This window comes from Enhydra lutris, unplaced genomic scaffold, assembly GCF_002288905.1.
Source record: "Enhydra lutris kenyoni isolate GAN:26980312 unplaced genomic scaffold, ASM228890v2 scaffoldscaffold43, whole genome shotgun sequence".
Lineage (NCBI taxonomy): Eukaryota > Metazoa > Chordata > Mammalia > Carnivora > Mustelidae > Enhydra > Enhydra lutris.
In genome coordinates this window covers 9423270-9441088 of record NW_019154127.1, presented here as the reverse complement: position 1 = coordinate 9441088, position 17819 = coordinate 9423270, and the positions used below count along the sequence as shown (strand labels likewise).

Sequence of the window (17819 nt, the reverse complement as noted above, 5' to 3'; positions counted from 1 at the left end):
GTCTCAGTGATAAACATGTCCTGCTTGAGAAAAACGTCCTGTGCTTGGACACTGGACATGGTCTCCTGTGGGTGCTGGGACTGAGTCCTCCAGCCCCGGCGCTGGTCTGCCCAGCCAGCCCCACCACCCAGTCCCGCAGCCTCATCGCAGGGACGGACTCTTCCCTGGGGACGTCAACCACAGCTCCCAGCGCTCCCTGCACAGCCCTGCACTGCGAGGGAAGCCCGTGTGGCTCTGAAATCACATTGGCTTGATCTGTTTCAAGCACCCTGGATGCAGGCCCACCCCAGGGGTCCTTTAAAACAACCACGACAGTCTCCACGGCGAGCAAAATATTTTTCACATTGAATCTTCCAATGGATTCTCTTTCCCATCTCGCTTGTCCTCTCTTCGCCTCTGGACATTCTGCATCCACGGAAACAGGAACACAGAGCTTGGGCACTGAGCAGCAAGGAGCGGCACGGTGTCCAGATAGCCCGGGCCTCGACAGCTTGAGGGAAAAGTCGTGTTCTGTTCACGACCAAGAGGCTTCCCGAAGATCCCCCCCTTCCTGTCCCCCACCTGCCCCGGGCTTCCACTCTGGATGACATGTTTAACTTCCCATGGAGTGCAGATAAAAATAAAGCTTTCTTACAAATTACATTTTTTCCAGTGAGTTACTTGCAGTCAAAGTAGCTGCTACATAAATTCCTCCTGCTCTCTGAAAAGGAGCCACATATTTCCAAAAATAGCATTCTTATTTTAATCATACAGGATAATTTGGGGTGCGGAGGTGGGGCAAGGGGAGGAAACGGCTGGTCGGGGAGGTTAGTTGTTGGGGAAACACAGTTGAACTAAAAAATAAAATCAGTCTTGTGTATAAACGGATTTAAAGGCATGCACAGAAATGGAAAACAGATGCCATTTGTCAAGAAAAATACCGCTTTATAGCTTTTACATTACAATTAAGGAGAAGGCAGAGGCGGGATGGGCCTCCGGATAATAACATTAAGTGTTTTATAAAAATTCCCAAATGTACAAAGTCTTGCCAGGTAATCATCCAGGCAAAACCAAACAGAAACAGGGACTGACCCTCTTCAATGTCTACCTGTAGGCATGTTAAATGTAAATAATACACACTTTACAACTCCTCCGTCCACCTGCGCAGACCCCGGGCTTGCGGAACGCGGTGAGCGCTCCTTGGAACCGCAGAGACACCGGGTGTCTGCGATCTTTCCAATACACGTACAGAAGTATTTTAAATTACAATATACAGTTCTCGTTAAATAGGACTCTGAGAGGATTTTGACAACAATTATTAAGATTACAGTCATATATACAAACTAACTTCTGAAATGGCACAGCTGTCTCCCCACACCCTCCGCCTCGCTGAACCAAAGAGACCGCTTCTGCCTTTGTGATTCCTGGCAGCCAAAGGCAAAAGAACATTAAAAAAAAAAAAAAAAAAAAAAAAGCGAAAATGCGTGTGCCCGAGACACGCTCGCTCCTTGGAGACTATCCCACGGCCTGCACGTCCCTGTCACATGGCCTGCTCAGAGCCAGGACGGCTTCCCAGCACTTCTTTCGTGGCCACTCTGAGGTCATAGCATCATACATAGCCCGTTCCCGTCAGTGGGCTTTACAAGTGAGAAACCATGCTGCTTTGGGTGAAAAGCCGTGGTTTCCAGTGAAATAAGGCCACTGCTTCTTGGGGACTCTCCTGGATGCGTCCAATCCCGCCTTTCAGGGTCACTGGAGCGGTGGGTCGGATGGCCGCACTCGCAGCCCCCCGCGGGCCTCAGTCCTCTGTGTCCGGCTGGACGCCCAGGATGGCGTGCAGCTCCTCGGGGGCGAAGCCCAGCAAGTTCTGCAGGTCACACACGAAGCGGTACACGTAGCGCTTCCCCGACGTCTTGTGGATGATGTTCTTGTCGTAGTAATAGCGCAGCCCCCGGCTCAGCTTCTCATAGTTCATCTTGGGCTTGTTTTTCCTTTTTCCCCACCGGCGGGCCACCTGCAGCAGGCACAGGGGGGAGAAGAGTTCAAATCTGCAATTCAGGAAAATGAATGACCCGCCCCCAGCGAGGAGTCTCATGTCTGCTGCCCCCAGAGGACCTGAGCACTACAGAAGGGGCCCAAGGGTGTGGTGTGTCCCAGCACCTGCAGCGGCACGGAGTCCCTTGCTGCCTCTCTGAGGACGGAAGCAGGGCAGGTGGGAGAGTGGGGGTTCCCCGCCCACAGCACCGGCCCCTCTTGTCCCCTCCTGTGCAGCAAGGTTTCATGCCCGGGACAAGCATTCTCAACCAGGCGGGAAGTAGTGTCTCTCCCCTCCGAGCCCCACAGTCAACAGATGCTGGGTGGGGCTCTGAGCCCTGTGACATTCTGCGTTCTCTAAGGCTTCTGCTTCCCCAGGGGATCGGAGTGAGCCAGCGGCGAAAGCTTGCACTCTAAGGCGACCCAAGATCACAGGCTTCTTTAACATTGTCCTGGAGGGGAGAGTATGGCATCTGCCCTTGGCCTTCCCCTCCAGGGTTTCCGAGTGCCTGAGCTGAGCGTGGCAGAACGGCACCGGCCAGAGGACCAGCCCGGGCTGCCGGGAGGCTCATTCCCCACCAGTGGGAAAAGGCACATTCCTAAGGCATTTTCAGATGGTCAGAAGACAACCTCACTTAGCACCTGGGCCTTTTTATCAGATGAGAGCAACTCGCAGAAGCCTGCCCTGTGCCCACACACATACCCAGAGAATGCTAGAACTCAGGTGCAGCGGGGAGCCCTTCTGTGGGCCCCGAGAACCGAATCTGTGAGCCCAGAGTGAGGAAATCAGGGTTCAAAGCCCAGACACTGACTTCCCAAGCGCTGGCTATACCTCGTCAGGGTCCGCGAGCTTGAACTCCCAGCCGTCCCCGGTCCAGCTGATGAATGGCTGGCAGGATTTGTCTGAGAGCAATTCCAGGAGAAACTGCCACAGCTGAATAGGTCCACTTCCTGGGGGAAAGGGGCGAGTTGTATGTTTTTATAGATTTGAAGTATGGCAAGGCTTTGAGCCTTTCTAATGGAACAGGCTGACGGAGGAACGGGAGCCCCTACTCTGCGCAGGGAGCCAACATGAAGGCACATCTCCCAAGCGTGGTGACAGGACGGACCGCTTTAATGGCATCAGGCTAGACACACATTCTGGGGTCTCCCTTCCTCCCTCCCCCTCCTGAAAAAGTGGGCACTTCATGCCCTTGGTTGCTGAGTCAGGTCTTTCTGGAAGAAAATTCAGGGCCACCAACTCTTGACCTTAAAATTCCTCATTCTGGGGGTGCCTGGCTAGCTCAGTGGGTAGAGCCGGGGACTGGCTGCGAGTTGGAGCCCCAAGCTGGGTGTAGAGATGATTTAAAAATGAAATCTTAAAAAAATAAAAAATTCCTCATCCTGTTTAATTGCTTCTTGTGTAATAAGTTTCAGGGTTCCTTTCTAGAACCACCCAATGGGACCGGGGTGGGGGTGGCTGAAAGGGCATTTCGCCACAGAAGGAGGCACGTCTCATGGAATCCCAGGCTGCGGCCTTCCTGCCAAACGACGGCGGGTAAATTGCCTAATCCGAGACTTGGTTTACTCAACGCCACTTGGGCACCTGGGGTGGCCTCCACGGCCTCACTGGCTCTGGTGAGGTACTTTGGTTTTCATATGCCTTTTCTGGATTGATATTTAGAACCGCTGTCTTGTGAGGAACTATTTTAAAGATGAGGAACAGCTCAGAGGCAAGGTGCCCCGCCCGAGATCACACACCCATGGAACAGTCGTTCCTCAAGACCCAGTGGCCATCAGCAATGAGGCTGTAAAGAACTAAGGACGGGAGTGCTGGAACCAGGCACAACCAGGTTACCCATGTGACCATGGAGAGCTGTCTGCCTCTGAACCAACTGTCCCATGGGTCCAACAGGGTAACGCCCACCCCTGCTGGGCTGCTCCAAGGACAAGCAACTATATATGCCTAGTTAACCGCACAGAGCTGACAGTCAACAAATGGTAACCAATATTCAAATGAAAAACAGCAAGGGGTGCCTGGATGGCTCAGTCGGTTGAGCATCTGGGTCTTGATTTTGGCTCAGGTCACGAGCTCAGGGTCGTGAGGTCGAGCCGTGTTGGGATCCGTGCTCAGCGGGGAGTCTGTTCTGGATTCTCTCTCTCCCTGTCCCTGGCCCCCCTCCCCACCACGTGCTTGCATAGGCTTCCGCGATCCTCTTTCTCAATAAATAAATAAATAAATACATACATACATACATTTAAAACCTTAAAAAAAAAAAAGAAGAAAGACAGTCACACCATGGCTGTTTATTTTCTTACCAACCCCGTTCCTGTGGGTGTTTGGGATGACAAAAAATAAAAAAGTGGCTGCTTCTGTACTGAATATTTTAAGTAGGCATTTTTTAATCCAGTGGCTCCATATGGTCAAAATAGGAAAAAAACACATTTAAAGACCCATGAAGCAATGAAAAAAAAAACTTGCTGTTTTTGCTAAAGTACTGGAAATATTTGATTCTAAAAACAGCTTTAATATTTGTCCTTTGCCTAAAATAGCTCTCGCCCAAATCTTAAAAATAAAATGGATTTTAGAAGCAAGCAAAGGTAAACAGTCCCCGTGATGTTTGAGGCTGGCTCTGCCGTCCCTCCCTGGGCCAGTTTACATTCTTTGGGATTTGTGGGGTGGGTGAGTCAGAGCTGAGGCCTCCATGGGCCCGGGACCCCCATGCCTGCTCCTCTCCAGGCTGGCTGAGCACATCCCAGGCGAGAGGGCGGCCTGTGGGCTCCCATCCATGCCACTGTGCGCGACGATTCGCGCGAGCTCGGCCTTTTTAGGATTCAGGGGTACAGCCTGCCTGACTCAGGGTGACAGCCACGCACCAAGTGTGGGCCGTAGCTACAACGTGCTTGGACCAGAAATAGCCTGGAGGAACGCGGCGATGGGGCAGGGCCTCGGGGAGGGCACGGGGAATTCGGTGTGACGCACTCACCCGTGAAGCCAGCCAGCACTGCCGCGGGTATAACCGGTTTGCCCTGCTCCACCGGGTCGCTCCTCTCCTGGATGTAGTCCTTGAAGGACATGGTCGGCTTACTGAGGCACAGGGACTGGCTGCAGTCATCCTCGAAGCTCTCGAAGGACGGCACTCGCTGCACGTCAAGCAGCGACGACTGGCTGTTCCAGGACTGCAGCAGCGAGTCAGAGCTCTCGAAGCTGTCCGTGCCGTTCTCGGGGGAGTCGTGGTCCCGGGGCTTCCCTGGCAAACACAGCCGGGCACAAACGCTGACTCTCCACAACAGCGAATCGACTGGTGCTGCTGAGCAATGGGGGCGGGGGGTGGGCGCGTGGGTCCCACAGGCCGGTCTGGGGGCTGCAGCGACCCCACTGTGCCTACAGCCCGCTGGTGCAGAGTCCCGGACTTCTCGCCAGGCACTCACTCCTTACGACAAATGCCCTATACAATGACAACCTCCACCACAGCAGCACGGTGGGGGGAGGGGAGCACGTCCTCACGGGATGGAGTATTATACAGCAATGAAAAGAGCAACCGTGTGCCCCATCCAACAGCATGGCTGGGTCTCAGACACATGAGGAGCAAAAGGCCAACACGAAAGAAAACGTAATGCAAGGATTCTGTTTCTATGAAGCTCAAGGACAGGAAAAACGGATCTATGAGGACAAAAGTCAAGACAGTGGTTTCCTCCTGGTGTGGGGAAGCTGTGGACTGTGGGAATGTCATGTTCCTGCACCTTCTCCCAAAATATCCCACCGCAGTGGCGGGGGGGATCCCGCTGCAACAGCAGGGGCCCTGTCTCATTCACTCAGTCCCTGCAGCGCCCAGCCCAGAGCCTAAAACACAGCAGGAGTCCACGCATGAGAGCAAATTCGTCCCCTGCGGGGACAGCGCAGGACAGCTGCTCAGGACGCAGAGGAGCGTCTGACCTCCTCCAACGGCTGAACACAGGCTGCACTGCTTAAGGAGCTCCTGTCTCTGTTCTACTGTGGCTCCTGGCAGCAACCCACCCACCTGGCTGACAGAGCTCTCGGGAGCCTGACTTACCGGAACCGCCGGCGAGCAGGTTCAAGTTGCCGCTCGGGAAGTCCTGACCGACGGGGCAGTAGTTGACGCTGACGGTGCTGAGTCGAGACTTAGGGAGCATCTGAAACTCCTGCTCAGAACTGAGCATGCTGGGTGCTGAGGAGGATGGACACACGTCCAGGAGGCCACCTTTGGGATAGTTCTGGGTCTGCACGCCATACGCTGCCTGCTCCATGCCGAAGCCTGGGATAGAACAATCGGATGGCAGAGCTATGAGGCAGGAGCGACGGGGTCATCAGAGACCCTCCGTGCCCTTGAACCAAATCAAATGCACCCAGTTCTGCACGCTCTAACCCTCTCCGAAACCGCACGGGCTTTGGCAGGTGGCTTTCCCGCCAGCTCCTCTTCTCAAGCCGTTCCCACTCTCGGCCGATAAGCCCTTTGCCCAAATGCCTGCTGCCTCTGGACCACGATGCGACACCCTCGACATGAGCATTTCTACAGCTCTAGGTTATCAAACGCTTTCATGCGACTCTCGGGGTGGTGCAGGTCACTGGCTCTTTCCACTTCCGAGGGCAATAAGGCTCAGAGAGACCGAGCGATTTGCCAGCCAGTATGTGACTTGTAAGGAACATCCCCTCCCTCTGCTGGCTAGGGTCCCCCCCTCCTGCCCTGTAACCTACACTCATCAGGAAAGACCCGAATTCCAGGACACTTTTTTAAACTCCAAAGATCAGAGCAAACTCAGATTTGCTTTCTACATGCCTCCTGTGCCTGGACCCCAACTTATTACGCTAGCTCGGCCCACAGCTCATCAGCTCATTCCTTCCACGCCGGGCTCTCTGAACTGCCTCGGACAGCACTGGCCAATGTATAACACAGCCATGTAGGCAATGTCACATCTTCTAGAAGCCACAGAAGCAAACTAAAAAGAAACAGGTGAAATTACTTTTAATATTTTACCTGTCCCTGTATTACCAATTATCATTTTAACATGTAATCAGTATCTTAAAATTGATTAAGGAGGCATTTTATGTTCTTTGTTTCATTAAGCTTATATTCTTACCACATGTGTCCACGTGGACCAGCCACGTTTCAAGTGTTCAGTGGCTCAACATCCACATGTGGTCGCCCAATGGGACCGCGCAGGCTGAGACTGGCCTTTGGACCTTCCACAAATTTATTTTTATTTTATTGATTTATTTTGCGGGGGTGGGAGTCCCAATTTAATAGAAAAAGTTGACACCAAGGTCTTCAGGGCAGAACTGATTGGACTGACCTAGTGAATTGCTATTAATCCAATGAGGGACTGAGTTGAGGTGTGAATTTTCTTCATACTGATCTTCTGACTTTTCTTGGTTTTCTGGAAAACAGGATTGCAAATCGAGGTTAAAACTATGCAAGAAAGAATGTTGATTTCTAAACTACTGCTATATGGTTATTTTAGGATAATTAAATGCATTTATGTTTCATATTTAGGCTGACGGGATTTGGTGTCACTTGGTCTTTTTCAAACACTAGAGATGGCAACACACTTTCTAATATCCGGAATAAGTTTTCCAGAATGAATGCTATCACTGGCCAAGTGAAATGTTCTGCTGCATAATTTTAAATATCTACACTGTGATTTTAATTCATCTGTGCCAACAACAGACAGTTAAATATTTATGAAGTGCCACGTGTCCCAGGGGCTGGGAATACAGTGGGTTAGTAAAGCGGACCCAGCTCCTGCCCGCTTGAGGTTAGGGGTCATGGCTTCAAACCCCACGTTTCTCCAGGGTGAGATGAGCTTGGCACAGAGAGGCCAGCAGTGATGTGGGACCCTGAAGGTGCCACGGTGCACCGGGACCTTGAAAAGGAAAAGGTTAGTATTCTTGGTGTGTGCTTACTTCCTACAAACACACTGAACCACGCATACCCACAAATCCAGACCCTCAGACTTACAGCCCGAGTGATGGCAAAACAGGCCCAACCTGCCAGTGAATAGATCTACCAGAAACTTGTCCAATCAGACTTGTTCAAATTCAGGGAGAATTTGGGGGTCTCCAAACATAAGTGTCCTTGGCCCCCAGAAGCCACAGCCAGGAAAGGGTGGCTGAATCCTAAGGTCTTTTAAAGATTCTGAGTCTGTAAACAGTGTTGAAACTCAGTGTTTGAAACCAAGTGAATGAGGACTATTGCTCTGAACTCGACCAAAGAACTAGTTTTCTCATATTTTTAACCTAACCCCTCACTATAGCTTTTTTTCCTCTCCTTTTTAACTAGATATATTTTTAATACTGCTGTCAACACTCTCGTAAGGTCTAAACCAAAACTTTCTATATGATGAGTTCTTTTGTTCAATGGCCAGTCTGTGTAATGTCAGTATATAAATATGCATCAATTATGTTTGCCTGTGTTTAAATACATAAAACCAGAAGAAATTCTTGCTGCTGGATTCCATTTGGTCTTAGGAAAATTCATGGTCAAATTCACAGAGTTTGTCTGAATAAAGGCTCCCTTTCATTGAGGCTGACTTTCTTCTTTGGGTTCCATAAGGTGAGCCACGAAACACGGGACTTGCTGGCCTCCCATATCTGAGGCAACACGTAGGCCCCTGATGCAAGCCATCGGATCACTGTCAACAAGGTAGTGACTAAGGTTATTGCCTGGTGGCTATCCTTGATGCCAGACACACACAGATTAAAAAACCTATAATCGCTGTCACATATTTGACTCACTTGGTGGCATTCTCAGGCAATCTTGCTCCACACAATTGGAAACCCCGACCGTACGACTGCGGAGCACGGATCCCCCATCTCCCTTCCCCGCCACGGCTCTCCCCAACAGCGAGGCGCCCGGATCCTCGGTGGGTACCTTTGATCATCTGCTCCAGATGCTCCCAGAGAATGTCGCCCACGAAATCGGGAGCCAGCTCCAGAAAGCGCTCCTTGCCCAGGTTGCACAACACCTGGCCATTCATGCCGAACCTCTGGAAATTGACATTGACCAGGCTGAACTCATTGGTGGCCCAGAGAAGCCACTGGCACACTTGCTGCTCGGTCCACAGCCAGGGGTCTGCCGGGGAGGGAAGCAAAGACGGAACACAGGGAGAAAACGGAGTTACTCCGGATCTACTCACAAAGTCCAGACGCGTTCCAAAGACTGGCCAAAGAAGCAAGACACCCTGGGGAATTCTAAGACCCTGACAACAGTGCTGGATTAAGTGTTCAGTCAACAGGGTCCAACTAAAAACCAGCTCAGGTTAACCACATCCTTGCCGCCCTGCAAGATGCTCCAAGCAAAGATGGAAGAAAAAGTCGTCTCAGGCAACCGCGGCCAGATTTGTTGTTCTCCTACAACACGGACTCAGGGAAACGCCTGGAGAGCACTTACTCTTTGGGATGCCCAGGCGGCGCTGCTCCTTCTTGAAGCCACTGAAGGTAGCTTTTAAGGCTTGACTCATGACAGCCTTGCTGCACGGAGTTAACAGAGGCAATTCACAGTTGGAAGAGTCTAGAAAGAAAACCCAGGGGGACATTAGGACTTTAAGCAGGCAAGACTGGAGAGAGAATTTAGGGGAGAAATCTTAGTTTTCAGGAAGGAACAATTCCAATTGCAAACCTTGATGGCATTTTTTTTTTTTTAAAGATTTTATTTATTTATTTGACAGAGAGAGAGGTCACAAGTAGGCAGAGAGGCAGAGAGAGAGGGGGAAGCAGGCTCCCTCCTGAGCAGAGAGCATGATGCGGGGCTCGATCCCAGGACCCTGAGATCATGACCTGAGCTAAAGGCAGAGGCCTAACCCACTGAGCCACCCAGATGCCCTGTTGATGGCACTCTTTAAAAGAGTATAAATATTAACAAAAATTGGGGGATGGGGCAGCAGAAGTTGAGAAAGTATTATACATCTCATAACAACACTTATAAGAAAAACTGAAATAGAACTTAAGCTTTATTTTATTTTGCAAATTATTTTGCAGAACATCATTAAAAAACCAATTACCCTTCGTTGAAATTTCTATCTAAATCTCTTTGATAATTTTTGGACACTGAAGGAAAGTAATGGTTTTGGTCAAAAGTTTCAAGAGAGGCAAATGTGCAGTGTAACACTGCTTCCATTAAAGTAAGCAGCAGGCAAAGGGACTTCCTAGCACCTGTAAAGTCAGCGCACCTGCAATTTTTAATGAAAATCTCCTCTGGATTCGCTCAGCAGTTTCAAGAATGATCAATGGCTGGCTCGGGATGGCAGGCTTATGCAAGCCTATGTTTTTTAATTAATTTTCTAGGTTATATTTCCTAGCACCTACTTCACAGGACAAAGTAATGTCTGGAATGTTTCCAACTAATAACCCTATCACAGTAATTGCATAGGCATTATCTGACTGCTATCCCTTTAGAAAATCATAAACAACAACATTAAGAACTAGAGAAGTAAATGCAGACCGGCACGTATAATTTTGCTGCCCCAAGACTCTGGGGTGGGGGATGATCAAACCTAATGGTGAGACTCCAGAATGAGAAACTGGAGGGCACTTTCATGGTCTGCTTTCAAGGGGCTTGGGTCTGCGAGAGGGATGAGAACATCCCATCCCTGGAAATCTCAGGGCCCTGCTGCAGTCTGGAGTGTGTCTGGCGGTGGATGACATCGGGCCCCTCATGCTCATGAAGGAGGAAAACCGTCTTTTCCACAGTCACCATCTGACTTTTCAAACCCAAGATTGAAGACACCAACCTTTGTCGCTTACCAGTGGTCATGTTTTTAGTAACTCAACTATGGGAAATCATGCATGATTGCTCAAGTCTGAGTAACAAATTACCATGAGAAATGGAATCCAAGCCTGTTGGCACCTCTTGGAGTGTTTGCTCTTCACTGAGAGAGGGGAAAATGGCAAACAGGGACCCATCAAAAGTGTCAAAAGCTGGCTGGCGCTGCAAAACAGACCGAAAAGGAAAAGGAGACCGAAATTGATATTTAAACTCACTTAATTACCTGTTTGAAAAGTGGTCCATGGTCATCTTCCCGATACACCCTGATGAAACTGGCAATTATAAAGCCATAAAAGGAAATGACCAGTCAATGGTCCAACCAGACTTCTTGTCAAAGTGATGGAAAGGATTCTGTTTAACTCTGGATCATTGCATCGACCTCACGGAGTCAAAATGACTGGGAATTTCCTTTTAATGGTCTAACTAATTTCAGTGAGTAAACTAAGTAAACAAACCTAAAAATAATGGGATTTTAGAAGAACAGTGCTAGGTGGGACTTAGAGACCAGCTGGTCCAAACACCTGAGCCCTCTGTCCCATCAGGGGGAAACTGAGTCACACGCTCCACAGGACAGTTTTAGCTCAGTTACTGCAGTTAAAGCGAAGGCAGATGACTGAATGAAACTTGGAAAACAAACAGTAAGCTAAACTATTTGTGGAAGCATTTATTTTTATGTTTAACTGTGAAACACTTTAATTGAAACTAGATTTTCCCCCCCTTATCAATTCCAATGGTTCAGAAGATAGTAATACATATGAAAACATTCCTCACAAAGGTTTAATTTTATAAATGTAGAGATTTTGAAAAGACCCTTGCCCCACATCATCAACTAAGGGGAAAGATTTCCAAAGGAAAAGAGGTTTCAAGTTAAGCTCTCTATAGCTTAGGGGGAGGAAGAGGACAGAGACACAGAAAAAGATACTGTGTGTTGATCTCTGATAATTCGTCTAACATTTATGAAAGAGATAGCCTTTAGTGTAAGACCGGTTGATAAGTAACAGAGAAGAGTCTTGATTCATCACTGCCTGACTTGCTGAGGAACAACGTAAAAGATGGTTATATTTTTCCAGCATAAACTGGAAAGCCCATGTTATGTGTAACACAATGACCCATCTGTTGAGTCATCAATTAAAAAAATGTGCAACACATTTACAAATAAAATTGGTTTGTGTGCTTTCTTCTTAGAAATGCAGAACAATGAATGACGCATTACGTAAGAAGGCAGGCAGGAGTTGGGACTCTGCTGAAAACACTCAAGGCAATGATGTCCCAATGATGTTGGAGGCCAGCCCCCCAAAGTCCAGGACAACAATGTCCAACTGCCAAAACCCTAAGGGGAGAACCAATCATGTTCGAAATCCGTACCTAGACATATGAACTACTTCAGGGCTAATTTTGGTGAAACAGCCCATCAGTTTTTAAAATTCCCACTAGCCTTTCCCCGGGTGACCAAGAAATGCCTCTCCTTTCCTTCCTGGAAGTTCTTTTTTTAAAAATCAGGAAGCCAAAAGACAATACAAATTCGCACTGAGTATTTCAACACCTCAATTTCAGCAATAACTGTTTCTTCTCCAAACCCAGAAATCACATGGGCATCATCGAAGCCTTTTTAACTTATAGAAGAATATTTCTTCCCAGGGGTATGGTTACAAACTTCATAGTGCAATTTCTCATATGGTTTCTGCCACACTGAAAACAGCTGACCAAATCAAACCAGAGAACTGGCTGGGTTGAAGTTTCATGATCTTCAACCACACATGACCTTCACCATACAGCCTCTGTACCCATATTTGGCTCTTTGGGCTCTCCCAGACAAATAACCTGCTAAGGATTCACAGCAGAAAATCCAACATGACAGAGATACATCACTCTGCAGGCTTGGAGGAAGCGAGTCTAAAAATCGCAGCCCTGAAACGTGTTTACTACACCATGCTAAGAAAACAATCCAATCTCACTGTCATGTTTGGAGAAGGCAAAGGGGAAATGATCAGTTTGTGCTACTCGAGAACGTTCCCCAAAGGAACTGAGATAGCAGCTACATGAAATTTGGTTATTATGCACTGGAAAAAGCTCCTTCATTGTTCATCTGTGTTTTGGTTTACGCCAACAGGCAACGCTGTTCTCTGTAGCAGGGAGGACAGGGTACCTGCAGCCCCAAGGGCACCGGCCCTTCTGAAGGGAAGAAGCCCCCCAGCGGGGCTGGTTATCCACCACTCAGCTCTTTCCTTTCCAGTTCTTTTACAGCCAGCCCATCGCCCCGGGAAAACTCACTGGGGAACTGAATAGCAGTGGAGACAGCTTCTCTAAGAGCTCTGTCCTACTGAGAATCATAGGATTTTTCACCTACCAGGAATCTCAGAAATAAACCACAAAGCCTCCCCATCTGCAAATTAAATGATTTCATATCTTGGAAGACAAGTAGAACAAGCATCAGGAGACCCATTTTATAGACTAGAAAACTGAGGCCCAGAGAGCTTAAGCAAACAATCTGGAGTCACACAGCCCATAAATTAAAAGGCTAGGGCAAGAACCAGTCTTCTAGAACCCAGCATGTGTCTTTTTTTTTCCTAGAGATACAGTTCTCCAATGTTTTCGAAGAGGTTTTAAATGAAGACTTGCTCACTTACCTTGAGTGTCCCTCTGTAACTGTTAGACACAGGGGCTACCTGGTCCATGTTCTTGATTCCAAAGTCATTCATCTTGAAGAAAAGGAAAAGGAAAAGACATAAAGAAGAGTTATGGGGGAAACAAATCACGCACATTTCTAATGAGTCTTTACTGGCTTCATCAACCCTAATTCTGGGGGAGTCTGTCAAGGTCTACAGCAAGACAGGTCATTCAAACCTGAATGCCAGTTCTTACGTAAAAAGCCCTTTTCACAAACGGTAGGCTATTTGAGTAATTAAATAATAACGCTGATTCTCTCCAGAATTCCACTTAGAGTTAAAGCACACAGATAAAGTCACTTTCTGGCTGGCGGGTCAGGGCCTCCCAAGGGAACCTGGCTGGGGGAGCTAGGCCAGGAGGACCTCGTCTTCCCATGATGGGAGCGGGGTGCACTGCTTTTCACTGCCATGTCCACGGTCGGCTCAGGGTGCAGGACACCCTCCGGGAGAGAGGGGTGCCAGGCAGGCACAGGCCACTCCCATCTGCTGGGGGCAGGGGGAGGGGAAAGCAGTCAGCTCAACCCAGGAAGCCCTGGAGGACCCAGATCCAGGTCAGCACGCTGGAAAGAGCTTCCTAGGGCCCACCCCTCCCCGCTGAGGAAGAACTCCCCGTAAGGACAGAGCAGGTTCCCAGAGCCACTGCTCCAGGCCAAACCCCCCATGTTGTCCCAGACCCTCCCGTGGGGACTACACCAACTCCAAAGAGGTCTGCTCTGTGTGTTGCTCAGCTGCTCATTTCTCCAAGGGCAAGTAATGCTGGTCATGGATGGCGCAGTCTTTACTTGCTTCTGCGAGACAGACCTGCGCTGACCCACGCGGCACTAACCAGCCACTTGCGGCCACCGAGCACTCGCACCGGGCTAGGATGGGCCGAGATGAGCTCCGCATGTAAAATACACAAGATTTCAAAGCCTTGGTAGAAAAAAGTAAAGTTTCTCAGTCATGACTTTGTATTTACTACACGTTTATGTAATATACGAATGTATCCGGTTAATGGAGATATGCTGAAATTAACTCCACTTACTTTCCTAACATTGAATGTGGCTGTTAGGAAACTTCTAGTTTTTATGTGGCTTGCAACTGGGCACCACTGGAGACCAAAAACTGAACTTAGAGCCCTAACAGAGGACGGGCCGGTTCAGTTCTACATTAATAAGTAAGAAAGGTACCAAGATAAAGCCACCAGAGCGGTATATAAAAATACAGAGAGACTGAAACTAAAACTCCTTTTTGAAGAAGCTGGGCTAGCATGAATGACAGTAACCTTTACCCCAAGGGGCATGCCTTACCGCCCCCCCCAATCCTGGCTTTCCGGCTTTGGAACCAAAGGTCTATAGGCAGCTTTACAGGGTCCCCCTAATTGTCTTCCCCCATAATCTCCCCTGGGCGCTGCCACCTGTTACAACCAGGAACTCTGAGTAATTAAAATATTGTGCAATTGATAGGGCTTACTGGAGGTGGCAAGTAGGACATTTCTCTGTGACTACTTCAAGTTTGTACTTTGTCTTCTCTTTATGATCAACATTATGGCTCAACCAGACCTCCCAACTACTATCCCGTATCGGATCCGCTCCGCAGACTTGGGGGCAGGCAGAGCACCTTTGTCCCGGCGCCTTCGCTCTTCTCGGAGGGAGTCGTCTCCTCCGCAGGAAAAGGAGCAGCACGGTCCCGAGCAGCACCGCCCAGGGCCACCCAGGGATACGTGTCCAGCTTCTGGACGTCAGCAGCAGCGCATCCCACACGTGCTCCAGGACCACCTGGCACGTGGATCCGCTGGCCGAAGGAGGGGCCTCCATGGCTACGTCGCGCTCCACAGCTACGCCTCCGAGTGCCGGCGTCCTGGGGCCCCAACTGACCACTCAGAACCCTGTGGAGAGTTCCGTGTCTGAGGTCAACCTGTGCGTGGCGACCAGGGCAGAGCAGTTGGCATGGGGGAGGGGAGGCCAGCCAGGTTCTAGGAAGGAGTTCCTCCTGACTTTGCCGTCCATGACCAAGTTGTGTCAATCACATAAGCCCAGGGGAGGTGGGAAGGGCTCATGCCCGCCTGGGCTCAGCCCCTCCAGACCCACCTGGCCCTCCAGCCAAGCTAGGCTCTCAAGGCAGGGCCGGGTCCCTTTCCTCCGTGCCCACCAGACAAGTAAAGGCAGACAGAGTGTGAAGGCCTCCTCCCCGGGCAGAGGCCCATTCTCCTGATCTGAAACTTCCCTCTGCTACAGGAACTTTGGTCCTGTCTGCAAAGGTCCCAGGTTCCCTCTCGTCTGAGGCTCCCTCCCTTGTCTGTGTGGTCGCTGTGGGCAGACAGGTGACTGTGGGTCTGAAGTCAAGGGTGTCCTCAAAGGTATGAACTCAGAAACCAGGATTCCGATGCTAATACCTGGGGAGAAATCAGCAGGAACGGGCATGGTCTCAGAGTTTCTTGTACTCTGTGGAGCCAGCCTGTCCTTGTTCAATCCCAGGGTTGTTGCATGGGGGTGACTCTGTTACAGGGTGACCCAGTGACCTAGGCTGTTTTCCTCTTGTGTCCTTTTCTAAATCCAGTGTCCCCCAAGGCCAAGGAAGGTCCCTAATACAGGGCGTTATCTTCAGAAATGGGTCTCTGGGGACGCTATCATTCATATTTTTGCTCAGTTTGCCACTTTTTATCTTTTTAAACGGCTTGTGGGTCTCCTGGCTATCTATGGCTGAGGCAGGCCCTGATACTCCTTATCCATTCCTGGCAACTCTGCCGCTATGGACCCTGTACAGCCCCTTCCTCGGTGAGGACAAAGGGTGCCGTCAAGGAGGCTGGTCTGGTGTCCTGAAGTGTTCCTGGCTTATGCTGCATGGCCCTGCGGATGGATGGAATAGATGCTCGGACCAGTCTTATTCGTGAGGGAAGTGGTGGTCCACAGTCTGAAGTGACTGCTGCTTCCTTTTAATTTTTTTTTTAATATTTTTTTATTTTTTTGACAGACAGAGATCACAGGTAGGCAGAGTGGCAGGCAGAGAGAGAGGAGGAAGCAGGCTCCCCGCTGAGCAGAGAACCCGATATGGGGCTCGATCCCAGGACCCTGGGACCCTGGGACCATGACCTGAGCCGAAGGTAGAGGCTTTAACCCACTGAGCCACCCAGGCGCCCCTTCCTTTTAATTTTTAACTGGACTTCATTTTTTAAAGCAATTTTTGGTTTGAAGTAAGATGTAAATGGAGTAGACAGAGAATTCACACACACCCCGAGCCTCCCCCATGAGGAACCCTTGCTACCGACAACAAGTGTTAGTGTGGTATATGTATTGCTAGCGATGAACCTGTAATGGTGTGTTATCAACTACAGTCCATTGCTTATCCTGGGGTTCGCTCTCTGTTTTGTGCATTCTACGGTGTTCGACAGATGCTCACCTTCATGCATGTTCCATCCCAGTGTCATACAGAAGAGTTGCACCACCCTGAAAACCTCCAGTGTTCCCCTACTCATTCTTCCTCCCTCCCCCTGAGCCCCTGTCTCTTTCCTTGCTCTGTAGTTGGTCATATCATACTGTGATCCCAGTTTTTTTTTTTAATTAGTTTCAGTGTGGTCTTTTCTCCATCCCCATACTCTTAATCTGTGTCTTCACAGTGAAAGTGAATTTTTTGTAGACAACGTCTAGTGGAGTTGGTTCTTGATTTTTTTTTAATCCATTCAGACAGTCTCTGTCTTTTAAATCATAGATTTAGACCATTGACATTTAAAGTGATTATTGAGATATGTGGATTAATACCTATGCTATTTCTGTTTTCCCCTGTTGCTCTATTTCTTTTTGTTTTCTTTAAGACCTTTTTGGCATTCTGTATCTCAGTTGAGCCCTTTATAGGTTTCTGTTTTACCTCCTTTCTTAGAATCGTGCTTCTACAAATCTGTAGTAACCCATGTGAGTTAGGAGTGTACCTTTACAACTGACCCAAGTCCATGTGCAAGACTGCTGTCCCCTGGGTCCACTTCTGTTGTTTTTAACTTCATTAGTGTTGGGGAATGTTAGGGTTGACCTCTGTTCTTCCAGAACTCAAATATTGAAGTCCTAACCACTCCCTCCCACAGTGCCTCAGAATGTGACTTTACTTATAAATTGAGTCTTGACAAAGGTAATCAAGTTAAAGGGAGGTCATTTGGACAGTCCCTAATCCTGTGTGACTATGTCCTTATAAAAGGGGCAGCATGGACATGGATGCATGGGGAGGGAAGGCAATATGAAAACACAAATGGAAGAGGGCCATCTACAAGCCAGGGAGAATGGCCTGGAGCAGATTCTCCTTCAGAGTCCTCAGAAGAGACCAGTCTTGCCAACAAGGGACTTCTGCTCTCCAGAAGAGTGGGACAATAGACTGAAGTCCCTTGAGCCTCCCAGGCTGTGTATTGTGTGAC

The 17819-nt window shown here is 49.2% G+C and overlaps 1 protein-coding gene across 1 annotated transcript; it reads right to left on the bottom strand.

The window, feature by feature from the left end:
• Positions 1 to 722: 722 nt before the first annotated feature.
• On the bottom strand, positions 723 to 13541 carry LOC111155727 (protein C-ets-2-like). The gene is made up of 9 exons (XM_022516086.1): positions 13403 to 13541; positions 10826 to 10937; positions 9402 to 9521; positions 8883 to 9083; positions 7306 to 7389; positions 6048 to 6269; positions 4980 to 5243; positions 2846 to 2964; positions 723 to 1993 (listed from the first exon to the last, which is right to left on the bottom strand). Exons 1-9 carry the CDS (start codon positions 13535 to 13537, stop codon positions 1778 to 1780), a joined length of 1473 nt encoding a protein of 490 aa, XP_022371794.1. The 5' UTR covers positions 13538 to 13541; the 3' UTR covers positions 723 to 1777.
• Positions 13542 to 17819: the final 4278 nt, after the last annotated feature.